General features: G+C 36.8%; 1 protein-coding gene across 2 annotated transcripts in view; it reads right to left on the bottom strand.

The window, feature by feature from the left end:
- The window catches only part of LOC129242490 (tubulin polymerization-promoting protein homolog), a 33,799-nt gene extending 10,147 nt beyond the window's left edge, over window positions 1–23,652 (bottom strand). Inside the window, exon 1 of one of the 2 annotated variants that reach the window (XM_054879154.1) lies at window positions 23,621–23,652. In XM_054879154.1, coding sequence (XP_054735129.1) covers window positions 23,621–23,637 — 17 coding nt within the window. In that variant the 5' untranslated portion in view covers window positions 23,638–23,652. Of the gene's footprint in view, window positions 1–15,220; window positions 15,371–23,620 lie in introns of those variants that run through there. The other variant, XM_054879155.1, reaches the window with a different exon arrangement.
- Between the last annotated feature and the right edge of the window lie 1,528 nt (window positions 23,653–25,180).

The raw sequence follows: 25,180 nt of genomic DNA, 5'->3' as shown, positions 1-25,180 counted from the left end.
ATATGTATGGGTGTATGTATGTATACATATGCTTGTATGTTGTGAAAGCATTCGAAGCACAAGGGCATGTATTTTTCAGCTGATCCACATTCATAGAACGATGTGGCTCGAAAGATGACGTTATTTGTACTAAAAATAATTAGCTGTATTTATAATTATATGTAGATGTATGTGTATGTATGTATATGCTTGTGAATAAGCATTTGCCGAAAATGAGTGAAATGATTGAAGTGGCTGAACGTCAGCTAAATGCTTGTAATAATTAATCACCATTAATCCCATTTTTCTTTGCATCTATTTGTGATATATAGGGTTTTCTTATAAGGATGGATCGATGTTATCGAGCCGTGGCGCCCAGGTTGTTTTGAGGACGTCTGCCGAATCTATTGCTTATTATTTAGGGACTGATACCGAATCAACTTGGTAACATACAAGGATGATATGACTCTTATTTGAGATTATCTTTCGCGCAGGTACTATAGATAGATTGGCCACGTGCGAATAACCCCACTTGTTTTCTTCTTGTGTGATTTCTGAAACCGCAGCCCTAAGCAGCAATCGGCTAATAGCGCGACAAGTTAAGATAACCAAGACATTTGCTAAAATTCAGTCGCGTCTATGAAGCAAAGTCGTTGATAATTAATTAGACCTCTCAGATCTGTGGTGCCTTATTACATATGTACATAATGGCATTAGTGGGCCTTTCAAATAAAAAACAGAGTTTTGTGGTAACACACAGTTTGCTTTAATGCAATTCGATACGCCCTCATTGGAAAACCCTGTTCATACCAGCGCTTTACATTTTAGCTATAAATAAATAAATGTATTATATTTATTTAAATTCATGTATGTCTGTGTATGTGGTGGTGGCCTCTTAAAGCCTAATATTGGAAATAGAGCAGCGTTCAAAATTAACTATGCAAACATATTCTAAGAGGTCTTGCGAAGGCTATTCTGCAAATAGATCAATCTTTATTCGCAACTAAAATATCCCGCATTTTACGTAGAGAATGATACAAATCATTGTCATACCCCCGGTGCTATGAAAGGATACATTAAAGTGGGCTTAGGAAATTGGGCATGGCAAAGTATATTTTTTAGTCATCATTTTGGAGCCACAGACCACTCCATATTGAAATCTGCTGTGAAAACTTTGCTAAGCTAATACACATAGTAGGCTACATGATGTAAGATGCTAGAGATACGGTGCACTAGACAGGGCTAGGAGGTCAAGCTGCAACTCAAGGTCAAAGTCGGTGCCTCACAAATTTCGACTGTTAACGACACCAAAATTTTGGGAGTAACATTCGACAGTTTGCTCTCCTTGTTTGCGAACACAACCGCAATTGCCACTAAAGTCCAAAATCGTGACAAGGTCCTCAAGTCGCTTGGCGGCAGCACTTGGGGCAAAGGCAAAGAAATGTTGCTATCGACATTTAAGGCAATTGGCCGGCCGGTTCTAAAATACGCTGCGCGTAGCTGGTGCCATGAAACTAGTGACACGCAGTGGATAAAGCCCCAGACTTGCCAAAACACTACAAATCGGACAGCGACGGGATGCCTCCTGATGTCTCCTATACAACACCTTCACAACGAGGCACAGATGCTCTCTGTTAAGGAGCACAACAAACTGCTCAGCAATGCTCCCCCATGTTGGCACCTGGTTAAGCCTGTGCCGCTTCTCAGGCACGTCAGGAGGCACTTCTTCAACTCCGCCGATGAGATCCAGGACAAAACGAACCGACAACTACTGGACCGAACAGTGTTTAGACAGACAATAAACGGCATTCGTCGGGAGACCCTTGCTACCTTCTTAAGCTCCCGATCACCAAATGCCGTAATCGGAGTTCAACCACTACCCACAGCAGATGAAGAGCTCCAGCCACCCCGACAGACCCGCGTAACCTTAGCAAAACTACATTCTTGATATTGTAGCGGGTTAAGCTCCTATTTAGTCAGAATTGACAGCGTCATACCAAACATACATATGTCTTGCACGTGAAGGCACCCTGCACGACACTAACCACCTTTTCACACGCCCTCTGGATACAACATGTGGAAACAACAAGTTTCCTGGGCCTACTGTTAGATGAGCTAGACGAAGATGACCGGTGATTTACATTATACTGACAGGGTTCAGTATTGCTGCTACAACAACAACAACAACAACATGTAAGATGCCCATAAAGGGGCGTGGCGGGAAATTTAGAAAGTCCAAAATAAAAAAAATTCTCAAAACCTGAATATGTTTTCGAAGCTTGATTATCACGCACATTTTTATTTAAGAAATCGTTTTAACATAAGCTACTATTATATACGACGGTCATTGAAAGGTAAGCCCTCTTCTTCTAAGACCAAACCCGTTACTATTTCCTGACCGTAACAAGAAGTAAACTCGTCACAGATCTCTGGACGATTCATTTGCCTTTGGACGCAAAATACGGAAGTATTAGAGAAATTATTATAGTAAAATTTCCATTTCAAAAAGTATATTTATTATTATTATGTGCATATAATTAATATGGACAGGCATATTCCAAAAGTGGCTTATCCAAAGAATGTGTAACGTTGGTCGTCTGGTGCACTCTATAAATACTTTTAGAAAACTTAACATTCTTACCCTGACTGTAGCAGAATGAATAATTGAGAGAAAATGGGAAACAAACTGGAGACTTAGTGGCAGCCGGGCTACACTGAGAGCCCTGGAGAACGCAAAGCAAACCTCAACGATTGTTCAAGAATGTAAACCTCGTAGATTGCCAACCTCAGAGATTACAAAGAATGGAAACTTAATTCTGTTGCAAGACGGAATAAACTTGTACTTATATGGGTTCCAGAACACCGCGATGTTCAAGCAAATGAAATTGCCGATTAATTGGACAGTTGCGGTTCGCGGTTACCCCACAGGGACCAGCGCCAATCATCGGAATCAGTTCTATAGGAATCATGAAATAGATTAGCGGTTATGTATGCAATTTACAGAAAGAACGATGATCCAATCTAGAACGCTGCAGAACTGCTAAGTGTTTTGTGACAAGCCCGAACAGAAAACTGTCGAGCCTAAATCTAAAACTTGGTAGAAAAGGCGTTCGGTTGATGACCGGTATTATTACAGTACACAATCCATGGGGCTGGCATATGACTACCATTGGAATCATTAAGAACCCGATTATCCGGCCTTGCTTAGAGGAGCGGGATAGCACTGAGCATATTTTCTATGAGTGTCTTGCCTTTGTTAGAGCAAGACTACGAATTTTGGGTTCCGATGACATGAGAATGCGTAAAATTCGTCCTCTCAAACTGGAGGATATTTGCAGAATTGCGAAAGAATAGTTATCCCTGCCTTTATTTCTATTATAGCCTATATCTTTCTCTTTGTCACTTCTCTCCTTCTTCTCTCCTTACTATCAACCCTTTTCATTTGCAGAGCTGTGAATACAATGGGCTTTCAGACTGAGTGTTTTAGGAGTTCTCTCGCTGTTTCTTGGCTCGCCCTTTTCGAATTCCAATTTCGACATTCTTCCCATACGACACTTGTACGTTCATACAATTTCCAAACTTTTTTTTTTTTGTTGTAAGAAGTTTTGCCAAATTTTTTTTATATAAGGAAATAAAAGTAGTTGGGGTCGCTGGGTTTTACACTACTCTGTTTTTGTAATTTTTACGCCACAATATCTTGCATAAATTTTAAATTATCATTAGACGGCATTATCAAATACATTATTATATAGAAGGCTACCCGTATTTCTGAAAGAGACAAAATTGTAGATTTTTGTTTTCAGTCATGAAGATATCGAAATTTTGTTAGGCCTAAAATATGCATTTTCTCCTTATTAATATTCGAAGCTTTTATCCTGTGGTTAAAGTATTTAATTTGTAGACTGCTTATAGAATTATTAATCATCCAATTTTGTTTTAGAACAATTTTTGTACTAAAAAACAAAAAATGATTTTGTGATGGAAAATATTGTAAGCCTTCCGATAGGGTGATTAATTTTCCGCCACCTTTCCAATTATTGTACTTTTTACACATGTTCAGATACAGAATTTTTTTGTGTTATCCGTATGCGTCCCACCAGGCATGAATCATCAAATAATAGAAACAGTTTTTTTCTAATAGCGGTCGCCCTTCGGCAGGAAATGGCAAACCTCAGAGTGTATTTCTGCCCTGAAAAAGCTCCTCATAAAAATTCATATGCCATTTGGAGTCTGCTTAAAACTGGAGGTCCCTTCATTTGTGGAAAAACATCAAGCCGCACGCCACAAATAGGAGGAGGAGCTCGGCCAAAAACTTAATAAAGTTTGTAAGCGCCAATTATGTTTGTATGAATATATATGTACATTCATATATAAATATATTATATAGTGAAACAAATGACATTACCTCTGTTCTCTTCAATTGAACACTCAATGCCGTTAACAATTTTTTTTTTACGATTTCATTTGTTATGCTTATATGGTTCGAATCGCAATTATACTAATGCAATAAGAATAATGTAATTTAAAAAAATCAATTTTATATCTACTATATAAGTACATATAAGCGAATGCAATTGTACGCAAGAAAGGATTGGTAAAACTTTTGCACTTACTTAATTCGCCTTGCGTTCTAAGCGGCGTCTTACATTAACTGCATTATTTTTGCGAAACATTTCCTCGCTACAGCTTGAGCATCTTCAACTATTATTTACGATTCATGGGTAGGTCAAGGTCGTACCAACCTTAAAACAGAATTTTACTATCCACTGCATAACAATTTCCGTTTACGCAACACATTCATGCACACATTCACCCGCAGAAAGCATCATTCATTTATAAACAAAGAAGCGACTCTCAAAAGTCAAAAACGTGAATTGTACTTGTAAGCAAAACGAACAAAGCCAATAATGTGTAGAACTGAGAGCAGCGCGCACCACCCACCGCCACCCATCTCCATTGGAACCAAATGCCGTCAATGTGGCTGACATCAAATAAATGTGGCTGATATGAGGGTACTAAGTATTTTTACTTCTATTACAAAACGAAAATATGTAGTAGCTATTGTGTGCATATATACACATGTATGCATGTGCGTATATACATATGAGCATGTGTATGATTATGTTTACACATAGGTTTCACTTTTCATCGCTTCGGCCGCAGAAAGTTTATTTTTTTACGAGCGTGAACGAGAAATGTACTAATAAAATCAAGCAATGATATGGAACGATGACAACAACAACAATTCAAAATTATGTCATCTTGTTATGCAGCGCAATACTATTGGTAATATGTATGTATGATTGTATATGCATGTAAGAGGGATTGTACTGATCTGATGGATGCAGATGTGATGGCAGTGCTGCTTATCGAATTCGCTTTTTAGTATAAACAGATACAATATCCCGTAGATCCACTTTTTATAGAGATTCTCAATCTTATCACAAATATTATCTAACTTTAATTTAGGCAATTTTTTTTATTAATGGGGGTATTTATAATTATGATAGATTTGCTCTGCCTTGCTATTTCTAATAATACTCCTGTATCGGCATTAGGACAAAAAACAGCAGTCGCTTTGGCTTATAAGACGAACCTTACACATTCAATAAATAACACAATATTTAAATCACAATACTGGATTGTAACATTTTTTGATCGTGCAGGTTAAAGTTTTGATGAAATTTGATCTGGATCGAAAAATATTATACGCGATGTTTTGCCACTATGTCGGACGCAGAAAGCGAACTTATTCAGCCAAATCTATTTGAAGTCATATTATTTTGACATTAGGAACATTAAGAAATTTCCTGTTTTATTTTGAAACTTTGAATCAAACAACACAAAAATTATGTAAATACCGACGGTACAAACATTGGACGTGTAGAGTAACTACATGCGAACAGAGTTTGATCAAAAAGATATCGCTTTGGTTTCAGCACTCCAAATATCCTGATATTTATTGTATGTGTAGAGCGCCGGCGTAGCCAAATAGATTGACACGTGATTACCATTTGGAAATGCCCGAGTTCGAAATCTGCATAAGGCCCCAAAATAATTGAAAAGGTTTCTTACGACATCCGTTGGCTTCGGCAGGCAATGGAAAACCCATGAGTGAATTTCTACCACAAAAAAGCTCCACACTAAATCTATCTGCCTTCCATTTGTGGAACAACATCAATACCTACAAAGGATATAAGGCCCAATTATATATAAACATATATAGGGGTCGTCTTAGTGATATTTGACAACATTGACTGCTATTTGTACTTCTGTGAAAATATTTGTATACCCAGGCACTTTTGCATAAGGGTATTACAATTTTATTAACATAATATGTAGTTATGTGTAACAGCAGAAAGGAATCCAGATAGATATATGTATATATAAATGCATACTTGTAAATATGTACATGCTCCAAAACGGTTAGAATGATGAGAGAAATCGATGTAGACATGTCCGCCTGTCGAAATTCTTCCCTCGAGCAGTACCCCATTCTAGTACTTATCCAGCTCATTTCAACTTCTACAGCGTGAATTTAAAAAAATTATTTAAATCAAATAAAGATTATTTTTTAATTCATCAACATTCGACGCGATTTTTTCTGGCGACTCTCGATATATCACAATTTAAGATCGAACTATAAATGCCGAAGATATGACCAAAAATGTAAAAAGGCGACAATAACAAACTTGTTTAAAATAGTTTTACTTGAATAATCGAAATACTTCCTCAGCAAAAGTTTAATAATTTTTACTGAGCTTTATTTTACCGGTATTAGGTTGGTAGAAACTGAGATCTTGAGAGGAAGTATTTACTAGTTACAGTGTACTTGCGGCCAGTGACCTTTGGAACAAGAAAAACGAAACAAGGACATCGATATATCATACATTGATTACACAGCCCGACAAAATTTAACCAACACTCAGACCCAGAAACCAGACTATATATTTCCGAAGGTTTACGATGCGCTGAATCCAAATCTGGCCTCAGAATTGCTCTATCAGCTCTGGTTTTCGAGATATCCTAACCTAAAAGTGCAAAAAACCCCATTTTTGCCCATATTTGAGGTTATGTAGCCTTGCAGATGTTTTCTTTCACCAAAATTAAAGGATGGCATCTTTAAATACAATCCTTCTTTTTTCAAATGGCGTTTTGTTTGCTCAAATATCATTTTTTTTCGCAGAGATATCGCATTTTGAAATTTTCATGTTTTTTTTGTATTTTTTGCACTTTTAGGTTAGGATATCTCGAAAACCAGAGCTGATAGAGCAATTCTGAGGCCAGATTTGGATTCAGCGCATCATAAACCTTCGGAAATATATAGTCTGGTTTCTGGGTCTGAATGTTGGTTAAATTTTGTCGGGCTAGTTCCATTAAACACGAAAGATACGATTATCGTAAAAACTCAAACTAATAAATTAATTTTAGTTATCAATCCGAATTTTGCATGGACAGAGAAGCAGATATTAGTTTAAATTATTTCGGATACTTTTCCTTGTAGACTAGTGTTATTATTATTATGAGGTCAGTCCATAAGATCCTGCGTATTTTACCCATCATTTAACTTATCCGCGGAATATAACGGAACTATTTATATTTTCTTTGATATATTGTGCATTCAAAAAGTGATTATAATCGCGGATAGAAGCACCTGTTGTAATACTATTTATTATGAAGCGGAATTCGAATCTCCGTCCATGAAACAACAAAATGATAGAGCTTTAATCGGTTACCCCTCAACAGGCAGTGGTAAGGTTCCGAGGGTATTTCTGCCATGAAAAAGCTCCTCATAAAAAATATCTGCCATTCGGAGTCCGATTTTTTCGCCGGTCCTGCGTCGTAGTCTTTCGAGGGTACTTTGTTTCTTCATAGTCCCTGCTATCACAACGCGTGCTACCGTCCATTTTTCCCTGCTTTGTAGCATGGATTGCACGAATGAATCTGGATCGTGAAAAATTTTAATTAAAATTTGAATTGGTCGACCTAAGGAACACCAAAAGATTTGGAGGCCCTAAAACACTCAGGCTAAAAAGCCCATTGTATTAAGAGCTCTGGAAAGAGGGTAGATATTCAAGGAAGGAAGGAGAAAGATATCAGGGAAAGAGATAGGAAAGAATAGAGACAGAGACAGAGGTAGTTAGTCCTGTGAGAACTTTCCAGATACTTTGGTAAATCTGTAAATATCCTCCAGTTTTGTATTTCAATGCAACGTTAAGCATTTTTGGTCTGCAAACACTTTTGATTTGCATTTTAACTTTTTTGTTCTGTATATGTATAAGTACATATACCCGATTAACCATGCCGTTTATCACCTTTTTTAAAACCTTCGGTTGGGCACCCTGGTCTAGCCTATTTTCGTCCTGCTCGAGGATCCTTTTCAAAAGGTTATGTCCATAAATCGATAGAAAATTAAATTTTTGGAAGCTACCTGAAAGCTGAAGTCGTTAGCTTTAATAGAAATATGTTAAGTTCATGTCCAAAGTCGAAAAAGTCTGGCCAGACCCGGGTGCCTAAAGAAGAGTTAAGCCTAATAATTTCATATTGTTCAAGAATATGTAAATAAGTACCGGAAGCTTAAAAGGGCTAACCAATCAGCATAACAACACAACTTCTTCATGCCATGCGACTTTCTGTTACATCTTGGTTCTGTTCAAGGTTTTGCTCGTACATAATTTCAACTGTAAAAATACCGAAACCAGCCGAAACTGTTAATATTTATGCATATTTTAAGACTTCGAATTCTGGTAAATGTTAATAAGCGTAGTTAAGCACGTATACACATAAATACACAACCATCCATACATTAGGGAGTAATTAATGCTTAGCGTGTGTCCACGTCACGTATACACGCATATACGTATATGAATGTACTCGTACATATGTAAGTCCGTCTGTGTAATTCCGCATGACATGTCGGAATAAATTTGGAAACTTGTACAATTAATGACTAGCAATTTTGAATGAAATAATTTTTCGAAGTTGCTTTCATCAATAGAAGTATACACAGGCGCGCGCACATACATACATGTGTATCATATGTCCGAACTTCCTACATACATACGTACAGATAAAAGTATACACGAAAATTAATATTTTTGGTGATCTTAACATGAGCAATAAGCTTATGCCATAAGCGGTTAATTTAGTTCTAGCAACGCTTTATGGGGATATATTTTATGGGTTTTCAAACACAATTAATTTGCAAATATGGTATACTACCTTTTATGACACAATTTTTGCAATCTAAGCCGGTGAATTTTTAATTTTATTTACAATATTGATTTAACGATAACTTTATCGCAAAGAAATATCTAAGCAATATTAAAAATCTCCTTTTTTCAGTGTTTTTTATAGGAAGTCTCAGTTAGGGTGATCTATACTTGAAACATTTAGAAGTGTTTCAGTAATCCATTAGTATTTTTCAGAAATGCATCAGTATTCGAGGCCTGCACAAATTTCACGTCTGCTATGTAAAATTTTGGAAATTTCTAAGTCAATAAACAAATTGTTATTAATACTTATCCAGGAAGTCATTTTTAGCGAACACCAAAAAAATGGGATAGTTTTGAATGGGAATGATTAAAATAAAAAAAAAATAAGGAAAACTCGTCATTTGTCTTTAATCAAAAAAGGTAGCCGAAGTATTGTCCATCGCTGTTGTAGTAGTTTTACCTAATTTTCTGGATGTTTGCTCACTTCATCACAACAAAAATAGTCATCTCTTAAGAAAGCGATTGCAATGGCATAAAATGCTGATTCTGGACATGCAGCTATATTTTCATGGCAATATATATATATATATATATAATTGGCGCGTACAAACTTTTTGGGTGTGTGGTCGAGCTCCTCCTCCTATTTGTGGTGTGCGCCTTGGTGTTGTTACACAAATGGAGGGACCGACTCTGAACGGCAGATATTTTTTATGAGGAGCTTTTTCATGGCAGAAATACACTCGGAGGCTTGCCATTGCCTGCCGAGGGGTGACCGCTATTAGAAAAATGAATGGCAATACTCAACTCAAATAATAGAAAGCGTTTGTTCTAATAGCTGTCACTCCTCGGCACGCAATGGCAAATCTCCGAGTGTATTCTACCATGAAAAAGGTTCTCATAAAACCCATTTGCCGCACGGAGGCGTCTGGAACAACGTTAAGACTCACACCACAAATAGAAGGAGGAGCTCGGCATTTAATTGAAAGTACGCGCCAATTATTATTATTATTTTTTTAATACTCAACCGCAGCTGTATTTTCGATAAATAAATAAATATTATTATTTTTTTTTTTTTAATTATTTCCTCAAACTATTGACCTTTACGTCGCATACACTTTTAGAATCTGGCCTCCACGCTCCGTGTCACTCGCTGCTGAAGTGTTGTTGGGACGCCATTAACCTCGCGTATGATATTTTCTTTTAGTGTTGGGATGGTGAGGTACGGTAGATTAGACAGGGCTAGTTTACTGCTAAGATGGTCACTAGGTTTGTTCATAGACTTTACTTTTGAGGTAACCCAACAGCGGTAAGATCGGGCGACCTGGGTGGTCAGGATATGTCTCCGCATCGGTTTATCAGTTGTTATAGAAGCAATGACGCAGAATCGCCATTGTCTCCCTGACCGTGTGTGGCGTGGCGCCATCTTGCTGAAACCTTCTGTGTGAGTACTCAAGGAAGAATGTTCTCTCGTTATTGGCAGAAAATAATCGTTCAGCATGCGCCGATAGCAGCAATTATTTTCAAAAAAATTTGGTCGAATTATTCCACTGCTTTACAAGGCACACCTAACCGTCATTTTGGGACTCTGTCATTTAGGTGATTAATAAAAGCAATTTTGCTTATTTATACTTCCATTTACTTGAAAATGGGTTTCATCACTCCAAAAGATGGTGTTTACCTTAAGAAATCGCTGCAACATTGTCCCGTAGAAATTGTAATCGTTAGGATTAAGCGCTAGTGCGATTTAAATTTTGAAAGGGTAAAGTCTCTTCCTCAATATTTTATGCACAATAGTTTTTGGATATCCCAGAGCAGCCACTATCTTACGCACAGACTCACGCAGATTATCATGCAAACTTATAGCGACGAGAATCCAATCTTCACTTGGCTCATCATGTAAACGTGGAGTATTGTAACGTGAACAAAATCTACGGTAAAAAAATTCAGAAAGTGTGGCCAATATCACACCGTTAACCGGCTCCCAGCGAATTTAAAAGAATCAGCTGATTGGCTGACGTAACCGGGGTCATGACCGCTGTCTGTTTACGAAAAAAAATGAGACTGTATTGGTGATATATGAAAACAATTAACAGTATTGTCTCAAGACGAATTAAGAACTGGCCATTGTTGGTCTTTGCTCATGTAGCGTAGCTACCATCTAAAGAACGACTGATTGGACGAGTTTGTGAATATAAGACAGGTAGGATTGAATACAGAAGGTAACAAAAATCATGAAAATCGGTTGTAAAACAACAAAACTGTCAAATGTCAAGTGAGTCAGAACACTCCCTAATAAAAAGCTGCCTCGGCTATAAAAGACTTTGACTATAACCTTTCAGTAAAATTTCTATAACTCGCTCAATTTTGTCGTGATGGACCTGAAATTTTGAAAGGTAATTGAAAAAGCTTCAGGCGTCTTCCCAAAATATTTACTTTATTTATTGCGTTTTTGAGAAGTGTGACGTTAGGCACCGTAACAATACAAAACAAATGAACAAAACAAGCGAAAGAAGGAAAAATTACTATGATTTGTGACATAAAAGCGAAGTGCCGCGTGTTAAATTGCGAAAGCACTAATTATAAAAATACATCTAAATGCAGTTTTTCCGCGTTTTTATGCCGATGACACTGTGAGCGGAAAGTGTGCGGCTCATTAGACAGGGCTAGTTTACTGGGGCGGCAGCCCTTGGTGGGGAAAAAACCAAGTTATTCCGGTAATGTAGAACCGGCTGCCGTGGGAATGTCTTGTGTTTGGTAGTTTCTATTGCTTTCGCCTGCTCTTCCCCAGCTTTTGTTTGCATACTCTCGGAGCTGATGTCATAGCGAATGCGGAAGGCGCAATTTCTTATTCCATCATTCTTGGTTTACCCGTCCACTGCAACAGCATCAGATGTACAACATGACTAAATAACCCGCACGAATAACGAAGCGGTTCCCTCACCGCTCATACGCTCAGCGGTTAAGGTTAGTTAAAACCCTATTTTGCCACCGACACCCTGTATATATATATACATATATTGTATACATTACATATATCTTGAAAATTCAAATTTTTAATGTACTTAACAATTCTTAATTTTATTTGTTTGAAATGGTATTTTTGCTCTAATTCTTGCCCTCGCACAACTTGCAATTTTCAATTACAGAAACTAGGTCGACATAGATTAAGAGTACAATGTTTTGATTTCCACTGCATTACAGACGCACACACACACACTAAAATTGCACTGGACTGTGTACACTTACATTGATTTCGCATTTAATTGCAACAACCCTAATAGCATAAACCCATCAATTGGGGCTCTATACACCATTCGATAAAGCAGATGTTAAGGGGCAACATACATGCGTAAGTAGGTGGAAAACAAATCGTGTGATGCAGACAGAAAATAAAACAAATAAAACCAGCCAACATCACAAGCTAAGAGTTCAAGAACCTACAAAACGACGACCCTAACTTAAAAATCTGCAACTAAGAAAACACGAAACCAGGAAGTTGTTTAGACGTGCTAAAGTGCTGGTTGGAGTAGAAAACAAAAATAGAAATCAAGAAGTCAAATTAAAATAATAAAAAAGTGCAAGAAAAGCGGAACATAGTTGCAAGCATAATTGTGTATCGGGAAACACTTTCGCTGCTGCTTTAAACAACGCACTACACGCCAACACTAACCTACCAGTGAAGAATTTTGGGTGGAATAGGGGTAATCAATGCGCGAACAACTGTTGGGCGGTTTCTAGCGTACACTCATGCAAAGGTACATATGTAGTTATGACATCATGCCCACACTATGTAATAAACGGATGACAAGAAAACCAAATGAACAGGCAGCGTTGCAAGTGCGCATGTACGCAGATTTCTGATAGTGGGAAATAAAGGAATAAAATATGGGCTGAAAAGGCCCGGGCCTAACACATAGATCACACTAGTTTTATTGCATTCACAGTTTTTTTGCAACATTAAAAAGACAGTTGTTAAAACTTCATGATATTCTACTCATTAGTTCGTGCTTTATTGTGCTAAGAGTGACGCTACTTTTGATATTTTCAAAATAAGGGATCAAAAAGAATTTCGTATTTTAATTTTACACTGCCTATTGATTAGAAAAAATACCATTCAAGCAAAGCAATGGCTTGAGAAGTGTTTTGGGGACCCCACTCCATTAAAAACAACAACAAAATAATGGTTTGCTGACTTCAAACGTGGTCGTACAGACACCGATGATGCACAACGCAGTGACGTCCAAATTAGGCGGTAACACCAGAAAACATAAAAAAGATCCTACAAAATCGTTTTGAATGAAAATTGAAGTTGAGTGAGTTAGCTGACAAGATATCAGAAGAACCTGTTGAAAGAGACTTGACTAAGAGAAAGCTCTGTTCAAAGTGAGTGCCGCGTTTGCTCATTGTTGACCAAAAACAAAAATGTGTTGATGATTCTGAACAATGGATTCAATGAATTGAACTTCGAATTGCTCTCACATCCAACGTATTCGCCAGATTTGGCGCCCAGCGAAAAATGGCTCTTCGCAGACCTAAACAAATGCTCGCCGATAAGAAATTTCGCTCGAATGAAAAGATTATCGCTGAAACTGAGGCCTATTTTAAGGCAGAAGATAAATCGCTCTACAAAAGAGGTATTGAAATGTTAGAGCGCCGCTGGAATGATTGAGTTGTTTTTGATAAAAATATCCTTGATGAATAAAACTAATTTTGACCAAAAAAAAAGGGGTTTTCTTTATTAGGCCCAGGACTTTTCAGCCCATGTGTTAGCTCTTCATAAACTAACAGTTTTATAACTAACTTTTGATAGTATACAAATACAATTAAGTCTTATCGCATTTATTTTGTCGCCCTCAAAATAGGCTCCATTCGAAGCAATACACATATGTCAATGATTAGTCCAGTCATCAAAGCACCTTTTAAACGCGTTTGAAGAGATATTCTTCAGCTCCTTCAGCCAATTCTCCTTAATGGCCTCTATCAACCCGAAGAAATAGAAAATTTTTTGCGAATTACTAACTTCGCACAAGCGTACATCCTTTATATGTAGAAGGACAGGGACCACGAGTGTACGCATTTGAAATCCTTTACTGTAGCATAGGTCACCAAAAGTTCAAATCAGTGTAGATTTCACAGTTTACGACAGTGTTAACTAGTACTGTGTCAAAAAGTTCCAGTTCGGCGCTAGGCATGCGACAGTCCAATTTACATCAGAGTATACGAGTGCCCGTACACAAATACACTTAAACGAGGCGATATACATGTATGTGTTGTTGATGATGCATTCAAATGCGAAACACAATAATGCCGACGAACTGGTCGTAGGCTGTACGCCTAAAAGGATGCTATGCACAATGGCGGTATGAGAAACAGGAAGCGGACGAAAGCAGTTGCGAGTGCGATGTTGTGTATACATAACATACATAAATACATATTGTATATGCGTGAAATAGGACAAACGAATAACATAATTGCACACACATACAGCATTTTTAAGTAAATGTATATGTATGTGCTTAGTTTGCATCGAAGGAAGTTGAATATGGCGCGCAGTATGACCCATTTTAGGCACAAGAACTTAAGCAAAGCGAAACACTTCAACATGCTGATGCATGTGTGAATTTACGTATTGAAACAAAAATTTGGTATAAACGCTATATTTTTCACAAGGTTCAAAAATTTAAAAGTCACTAATGTAAGATTTTATGTAGAATTCCTTTTATAATTTTTTTTGCTTTATCGTAGCGAACTTTTCACCCCCAAAAATAAGCGCCTATTTGCTGACCTACACATTAACCACATCAGCCAGCTTTTTGTTTGTAAATAACTTTTACGGATGCTGGCGCCTTTTCTCAGGACAACTAACATTCTCATACATCGTGGAAAATCACTTATACACACATAAAATTTGCATTGCACTTTCCCGCATTGGTTCGCATTACTCATTCGTATGCACACTTAAGTGTGAGCATATAAATTTGTATTTATTTTTGCGATTATTTACATACTACATACTACACACTTACACTTTTTGTTGAAAATATTATTAGAAGCAAATTCAATATTTGAATTACTTTTGCTGGATTTTTAATTTGTTACTATATTATTTTTCAGTCACTCTTAGCCTCGTAGTTGTCGTCGTGGTCTGCTCAGCTGTACTCTGTGTACTGGACAAAATTGCGAAGAAATTTGTCAATGTACAGTGGCGCACAGCAAACGGCAGGAAAAGTGCGCAAAAGCTAAATATTTCTATCGGACGCTGTTCTACATACACACACAAACATATGTACATGTACATAAATACTCGTAGAATATAAGTGAGAGGCTATAAATATTTACATATGTACGTTGTGCTTTGTTAAATCTGTAGCTGTAGCAACTGGTTGAGTAAATGAGATGCTCACACTCAATTTTTGAGTGTGTTTCTCATAAGCTTTGTTTACCTGTACTCATAGATACTGTTGACAAACAAATTAGCGATATAACTAAAAGTGTTTTTTTTTCTCGAAAAAAAAAGTGTTCTCATTTTACGGCAACATTACGAAAGTGTTGCATTTTCACATGAGAAAGAACAAAAGAACTTTTCTACAAATTTACTTTTGAACATAATTAAATATGCCTACATATAAACAGTATTTTCTGGATATAGGTACCGTTTAAAATGCACGAGATTTAATTTTTATAAGCGGGGAAGGCTGAAAAGTCCCGGGCCTAATACATAAATACATAGAGGCACAGTGGACGTCCAAATGAGGCGGTAACACCAGAAAACATAAAAAAAATGCAGTAAATCCACCCTATCGCCAGATTTGGCTCCCAGTGACTACTGGCTGTTAGCAGACCCACAAAAATGCTCGCCGGTAGGAAATTTCGCTCGAATGAAGAAACTGAAATTGAGGCCTATTTTGATTCAAAAGATAAATCGTTCTACAAAAGTGATATTGAAATATTAAAGCGGTGGTAGAATGGAAAAAAACAAAAAAAAAATACCAGTCTAACGGTTAGACGCGATAGAAGTGAAACCTTCCGTAAAACGAACTGAGAGAGAATAAGACGAAAGCAGCATTAGGAGCGGGATAATTATAGGTTCATTATAATATTGCTATAAAGTTCATATTTTATTTTCTTCATTTTATTATTATTCATCCTCAATGTTTTCAATTTCAACAAATGATACGAGTGTCTTATGATAGCTAAAATATGATACAAATGCTTTGGTTTCGATGTTGCCAACATATCTTTGAAATACCGCGTCAATGGTTGTTTTTGATCGTGTTGTCGATTCAGTGCGATTGTTACACATTTTTAAATTGAATGTTGTATTGAGAACGTCAATTAAAGGAACTGCTGTGTCCAATGCAAAATTTACGTTAAAATCGCCACTTAAAATCATTGGAACTTTATTGTAATCTTTTCTAAGTATCCGCGATACTTCTGGTGTATACTTTATTAAATTTTCGTGAATGAATTCCGTGATGCTATTTATTGATTTTTTTTTCTGTCGATATTCACGACACTTTTCTGCATTATTTTTCGGCATAATTGCGGTAAATATTTAAATATGAAAATATTTACGAATATAAAAATACACACAAATATGAGCGTCCCCAGCAAAACCTGCGTGACCGAAACTCTAACACAATTACATTTTTTTTGAATGTTACAAACACATATGCACGCAGGTTTTGCTGGGGCGTGACCGAAACTCTAACACAATTACACATATGCACTCGTATTTGTTTGAAAATCGACTTTTTTTTTGGTTCTCCGTCACCTTTGGAAAATGTGTAAACAGTAAGCAAACTTTATTCATATATTTTTCCTCATTTTTGCATCAGTAAAATTAAACGAACGCCGTAGCCGAATGGGTTGGTGCGTGACTACTATTCAGAATTCACAGAGAGAACGTCAGTTCGAATCTCGGTGAAAACACCAAAATTAAGGAAAACTATTTTTCTAATAGCGCCCACCCCTCAGCAGGCAATGGCAAAACACCGAGTGTATTTCTGCCATGAAAAAAAGCTCCTCATAAACATATCATAAAATAAAATAAAATAACTGTATAAAAAAAATTTTTTTCTTGTGATTCGAACCAAGGATTTTGGATCGGAAGCTCACATTGCTAGCCGCTCGGCTATCGCGCCATGCTGTCGGCGCTGGCCTAAAACTTATTTAGTTCGTCGCTACGTTTATATGTAATATTCGTAGCCAAGAGTGTCGCTTTTTTCGTTTCATCGAGTATCAAATCACTCCCAACGATTCTAAAGAAGTTTTCACTTCAAAAAAGATTAAAGAAACCAACACAAGACTGAGTCTTGTCGAGGCACTACGCTCCCAGGAGGAGTGAACAAGAAAAAAAGGGGACTTTTCATCCCATGTGTTAAATATGAAAATCTCGCTAATAAGCACTGACTGTGTATGTTTTAAAATCCTCGATTATAGGCATTGCCGGTTCATATAATTGAACGAAACGTACGGTTACTTCTATTAAATTACATAAATTTTCATTTAAAATAAGAACAAATTGAGATTTTATTTATTTAACATAATGGTTGGTGCGTTCCACCATTCGAAAGTGCGTAGATTCGAATCTCCGTACATGAAATACCAAATAATAGAAAACATTTTTTCTTAAACGGTCGCCCCTCGACAGGCAATGGAAAACCTTCGATTGCATTTCTGTCATGAAAAAGAGCTCCTCATAAAAAAACATTTGCTGGTTGAAGTCGGTTTAAAACTCAAGGTACTACTATTTGTAGAACAACTTTAAGACGCTCAATGGGAGCTGCCCCAAAAGGGTTTACGCGCCAATTATACACTTATATATCTTCTTCTTCTTTACGCGATGACTGCTTACGTGATTTTGGACGAGTTTAACAAAGCGCGCCAGTCGTTTCTTTCTAATCGGTGCTAATCGGCGCCAGTTGGAAAGTGATACCAAGTCTTTCTCCAGCTGATCTTTCCAACGTAGAGGGGGCCTTACTCTTCCTTTGCTACCACCAGCTAGTACCGCATCGAATACTTCAGAGCCGAAGTGTTTGTACTCATTCGAACGTCATGACCCAGCCAAGGTGGCTGTGCGAAGTGTTATGCGTGCAGAATGGGTGAAAATCAAAACTGAGGAAACAGAGAAGTTAATAAACTCAATGCCAAATAGATTGAGTGATGTCCAGAGCTTCATAGCACTCCAACAAAATATTAATTTTCGTTTTTGTATATTATTTATAAAGCTTTTTCCATATATTTTAAAAGTGAACGCAGACTTTCTGGTTGCTATATTTACATTTTGTAATTTAAGAATGTAATGAAAAAATAAATAAATAAAATACACAAAATTTAATTTTGCTTTTAATGAATTTAAAAGTATTTGTAAAGTGAGCGCAGACTTTATGGACCATGTGTATATTGAATTTTATTTGTTTTATTTGTTATATTATATTTAACGATTTTCGTTAATTGTAAGGGTTTCATAGAACAACACGTAAATTGAAATCAGCTAGACAACGCGCGCTCTCATTTTTTATATGGGGTAGAAAATGTTACAGTTTTGTCCGGTAAGAGTGCACCATTTTGAGAAAAGAACAAGAAAATTGACAGTCCTGGCGCTGAGCAGAATAAATGCAGGATTATTAAGAGAACGCATTAAAAGTGAGAATTTAAAAAAGAATTTCTAATTTATTTTATTTATTTTGCTTCTGTAACATGCAAGAATCATACGATATTTTTGTTTTTATTTCAACTCAGATGTTCTTTAACTTGTATAAACGTTTAAAATAGTACTATATAAATAAATAATGTAGACATACACACCCGAATCAAAAAATACCCCTATGGGGTATTCGAGGTGTTGTACTCTGTATGGGGAAGCAACAACCTGAGTTCTAGGTTAAAGGTTAGACTCTTCAAGTCGAGAGTGCGGTCGATGCTGCTGTACAGTAGCTCCACCTGAAAAAAACCACCACCGCTATAACCAGTCGCTTACAAGTTTTTGCCAACCGCTGTCTAAGGATAATGTTCCGAATTTTCTGGCCTAAAATATTGCCAACAAGAAATTGCTCGCAAAAGCAAACATGGAGCCGCTGGAAAATAGATTGATCACACTTTACGCAAGGGAGGCGGTAACATAGCAAATAAGGTAATGGAATGGACGCCACTCACACCGAGAGAAAGAGCGCCTGTGATGCTAAGGGAAACTTAGAAAAGAATTGCACAACTCGGGTTGAGCCGAAAGCAAGGATTCAAAGAAATAATGATGATATAAGTAAAAATGTAATAATTTATTAAACAAATTTAATCATAAATATTAATCAATTAAAAATTTATGTTTGGAGTCATAAATATATATGCGTACCTATTATATTGTGCCAAAAAGTACCGGGAATTTTTCAATAAAACGCAAAATAATTGTTTAATCATCAAAATTTTTTTTGTCGCCCTCAAAATAGGCTCCATTCGAAGCAATACACATATGTCAATGATTAGTCCAGTCATCAAAGCACGTTTTAAACGCGTTTGAAGAGATCTTCTTCAGCTCCTTCAGCCAATTCTCCTTAATGGCCTCTATCGACCCAAAGCGGCGTCCGCGGAGTGGCTATTTAAGTTTTGGGAAAAGGAAAAAGTCTCAGGAGGCTAAATGCGGTGAATACGGTGATGACGATATTTGTCTAGTTTTTGGTCAAAAAAGTGTTCACAATATGAGCCTTGTGAGGCGGTGCAAGAGCCATGAGTTTTCTTTCCACAAATTGGGCCGTTTTCTACGCACATTCTCTCTCAAACGTCGCATAACTTCCAAGTAATATTCTTTATTTACTGTAAAGCCATTTGGAACAAATTCCGAGTGCACCACTCCATAATAATCAAAGAAAACAAGTAGGATGACTTTCATTATTGACCGTCTTTGACGTGGTTTTTGGGGTTTCGGCTCATGTGGATAGCGCCATTCAGCCGTCTCTGGACTGGTTTGCTTGTCAAGCTCATATAGGAACGATGCGCTGAATAAACGTTGAGTTCAGCCACCTTCTTCCGATGAATTTTTTGAAAAAAAAACTGAACTCTCTTGAATCTCGATCAGCCACGCGTCTCATGCCCAATTGATGGTGTAAAATGTTATTTATATTATTCTATTATATTTATTGTATAATATTTTTTAACTTACACAGCATTTAGATTTGTTACACAAATTTTTATCACTTATTTTACAATTTTTTTATTTATATTTAACATAAAAAAACATTCTCACGGCAGTTGTTCTACGTTACCAGAACGCCCCGGATTTATATCCGGCCAAGGACTATCACTCCAGCATAATTGTACGGGGAATGTATATGCTGCTAAAACAACAACAATAACACCCAAAAAAATATATTCAAAAATTTATTTAAGAATATCTTAAGTTTGAATTATTTATGTGTAGTTTATCATTTCCATAAAAAAAGAATGAGGTTGATTCTTTCGTTCACTGAATCTTCCACCGTCGTCGCTATTCATTTAGTCGATACATCTCAGCGCAAATTTGCAATCTAACTCATTACCACCATAAACATTATGAATATTTTTTTTGACTTGAAGGTGCAAGTACTGTTTCTCAAATTCATCGGCATAGTACTGAAAATATTTTGCCCTATTCCAGTTAGTAAAGCCAAAGGTGAATGCCCAGTCGGTTTGGGGTATTAAAGAAATAATTATTTTAAATTCTAAAAAATTGGCAAAATTACAATACAACTGTGAGCCAGAAGTCACGAGTGAGTGGCCAAAACGGAAAGTCTTATAACTACACAATTTAAAGAGTAAATGTATAAGTCATAATATTTCGTAGATGGGTTTGTGCCTGACTAAATATCATTCAGCAGGCCACGCACTAAATGATAGAAAAGGGTTTTTCGAACAGTGGTCACCTCTCAGCAAGCAATGGTGTATTAAACCAACTGCCGTTCTGAGATGGCATAAAACTGTTGGTCTCTCCATTTATGGAACAACATCAAGACGCACACCACAAGTAGGAAGATAAGTTCGACCAAACATCTAATATAGTAAAGGATGTACAAGTCAATTAATTACCCAATTCTGTTTTCGAATCAATTTTTTAATAATAAAAAAAATTTTTTGAGTGATGAAAATCTTTATTCTGACCTTCACGTGCTTTATTGCTTGTCCGTTTGTATATTTCAGCTGCCTTGTTCACAAGTGTCATATATGATTAACGTACGACACAATTTACAAAAATTATAAATCTCCCAATATATAATATATATATAATATATAATTGGCGCGTACACCCGTTTTGAGTGTTTGGCTGAGCTCCTCCTCCTATTTGTGGTGTGCGTCTTCATGTTGTTCCACAAATGGAGGGACCTACAGTTTTAAGCCGACTCCGAACGGCAGATATTTTTATGAGGAGCTTTTTCATGGCAGAAATGCACTCGGAGGTTTGCCATTGCCTGCCGAGGGGCGACCGCTTTTAGAAAAATGTTTTTTTTTCGTCTTAATTTTGGTGTTTCACCGAGATTCGAACCGACGTTCTCTCTGTGAATTGCGAATGGTAGTCACGCACCAACCCATTCGGCTACGGCGGCCGCCCGATAGGGTAATTAATTTTGAGTCACATATACATATGTATATACAAATTATGAAGTTTCACCAGTTTATATTAATTAAGTGGTTGTTGTGAAAATTATTACTACAAACGTTATTACCATAAATTATTTTCTTAATCGGTAAATTAAGTAGAACTATTTTTTTCTCATTCCGAAAATATTTACGTGGCTGATCCCAAGCCCATCGCATAACCAGATAACCTGGTTTACTTCGCCTTCTCACATTAGCTCGCTCTCAAAGGGAAGTTCTGGAGCCACCTAAAGGATTTTGTGAAGCCCGTAAGTTGTGAGCTGCTTGGACCGTATGCTCGTAAGGTACATGCATCAGCTCTTCTGCAAAATATGGTCGGATGAAAGCATGTCTGCCGATTAGAATTTACGTGTTCTCTGTCCACACGAAAGGTATTCTATAAATCGCCTATAATGTTCTAGCGAGCGTATTGTATGAAAGGTTGACGCCCACGATCAACCAACTGGTTGGACCTTATCAGTATGGCTTTAGACCTGAAAAATCCACAATCGACCAGGTATTCACAATACGCCAAGTCTTGGAAAAGAGCCATGAAATGAATATCGACACACACCATCTTTCAATACCGGCAGCACCGTCGGATTTGGGAAGGACCTTTCCGAGTCGTTTGATACCAAACGAGGTTTCAGACAGGGTTACTCTCAGTCGTACGACTTCTTTAATCTGATGCTGGAAAAAATCATGCGAGCCGCATAACTTAATCGCTCAAGCACAAATTTTTATAAGAGCGTACAATTGTTGGTGTAGCCGATGATGAAACAAACAGTCGACGCACTTGCGCACCGACACCCATGTGCGATTTCGTCGTTGTAAGAGACTTCGTTTATGTAGGAGCTAGCACTAACACCGATAACAATATCAGCCTTGCAATCTAACAGAGAATCTCTCTTGCCAACAAATACTACTTTAGGCTAAGTAGGCTATTGAGTAGTAAAGTCCTCTCTAGACGAACAAAACTTACACTTTATAAGACTCTCATCATGCCCGTGCGTCATGGACGATGACAACATCCGATAGGGCGTCCCTTGGAGTGGAAGAGGAAGACCTCAGGTGAAGAAGGACTTGGCTTCACTTGGTGTTTCCAACTGGCGCCGGTTAACACAAGAAAGAAGCCATTGGTGCGCTTTGTTAAGAAGAAGAACAAGGTATTTTTTAAACTTTTAAAATTTGATTTTCATGCATACGTGAAGACATTGTTCGCCTAGTTTCCTTATCAAATGAATAAAATTTAATGCAAAACTGTTCGTGAACATATTTTAAATAAGTTTAGCATGCGTTTTTTAACATACATTAAGAGTCGAAGCAATTTCAAATAATCTCTACCCATTAAGAGTTCAGGTGGATGTCAAATAGGGGAACGAATAAATACTTTTTTGAGTACAACTTTATTTTCGGTGATGATCCAATTGTACTAAAATGGCAAGGGCAAAATGAAACGCAATGGAATCCACATGCATTCTACGCAATATTCTCAGTCCTGAAACTTATTTGGCAGTATAAGAAGGATTTTAATATATAAATGAATGTTAGAAATGCTTTCGCATCCAATATTTTAATAATTAATTGCAATAAACTTCACTTTTAATTGCTATGTTTATATCTAATTACCTATCAATCAAACTGATAACAAATAAATGTAAACACACTTTTAAAGCCTGACGCCACAGTATCCCATGCTAATCTGTTCGATAATAGATAAATTACATATAAGTTTTATCTACTAGTAGTAATTTAAAATACTGAATGGTTTGCTCAATTGACTTTTCTACTATTGTTTCCAAATAATCTGCTAACAAACTTACCCAAATATTGGTAACATATATTTTCAATATCATTTAACACTACTTAAGCTGCCCCTCACATCATTCCCCACATTTTTTTTCGCAACACAATAACTTTAAAGTATTTTCGAGCGATGACTTCATTTTATACTGTATGACAAAGGCACAATATAATAGCAAAATTATAAACAAAAACCTTCTCTGAAACTAATACCACTGGCTAAGAATTTATATGTATGAATACACACATTGCTCCACCAAAACAATTGCTTATCAGCGGCGAGAATGTCGCTCTCACTCACCAAAAATACTCGTTTCAGTTTGAGTGCGAACGCAGACGTTAATTTTATTTGTTGTTTAATTTCTATTTTTTGACAAACTGAGGCAGTATACCCAGCACGCAATCAATGCTGAAACTCAAATAAAATAATTATTTTGGATGGGGGTCATTACATACTTATTGATATACAAATGTGTGTAGTAGAGGATCTAACATTTATGAATGAACGTTACCCCACGTGCACGCACACAGGTGCCGATTAACAGAAATTTTAAATTTTCGAGCACATTTAGGCATATTTTCGGCAGTTTTGCGTCAAATGTTATCTCTCACAGCTTCAATTTTTTCTGGTTTACTTAAAGAAACTCTAACTTAGTAATGACGCATAAAAAGTAGTCCAAAGAGTCGTGCGATCGTGCAAGTGAAATTGCTGCAGAGTATCGTGAAGTTATTATTCCCAGGAATTTCGTTAGTAGTGAGACTAAACTTTCGTTGGCCTTGTTGTAAACGCCGCATTGGAAACACATGTTGCCAATATCCATCGTCAATATCATGAATGAAGGGTCTGTAAGATACAGTTGTTTTCTTGATGTGGGACTGGTTTCCGATGTATTTTCAATTATTCTTCTTCTTAATTGGTGCGATAACCGCTTACGCGATTTTGGCCGAATTTAACAAATCGCACCAGTCGTTTCTTTCTCGTGCTAACTGGCGCCAGTTGGACACACTACCACCTGATCTTTCCAACGCAGAGGAGGTCTTCCTCTTCCGCATCGAATACTTTCAGAGCCGGAGCGTTTGTATCCATTCGGACGGCATGACCCATAAGCTATGTATTTTGAATTAAATTAAATTCAATTTATTAAAGCTTTAATCTTACACGACTACGATGGCTTTGAGAACCTTCGCTTAAATTTTTGATATTTTGTCCACCATTTTAAATTTTGAAAAACAGAAATCGGATTTATAATGAGCAATACCCTCGAGTAGTAATTCTTATGAGCTTATCTCAATATAATTTAATAATTTGCAAATCGGTCATATTTACTGGGCCCGCAATGGTTAACACCAATTTATTCTAAACAGTTTTTGGAACTCTATGCATTATAGTGTAAGATTCAAACTTTAATTTAAGTATAGGCTGAAACACGTCAGATAGTTGAAAACAAGTAAGGATAAGAACAAATCAAAATCATGACATAACAGAAAGTTTGAACCCCCGAATCATGTTCAACGCACAAAAATTCGTTGGAAACCGGTATTATTAAAAAGGATGTGGACCTATTTAATAGGCCTAAAAA

This window comes from Anastrepha obliqua, chromosome 3 (assembly GCF_027943255.1).
Source record: "Anastrepha obliqua isolate idAnaObli1 chromosome 3, idAnaObli1_1.0, whole genome shotgun sequence".
NCBI lineage: Eukaryota > Metazoa > Arthropoda > Insecta > Diptera > Tephritidae > Anastrepha > Anastrepha obliqua.
This window is presented reverse-complemented; position numbering and strand designations above follow the sequence as displayed.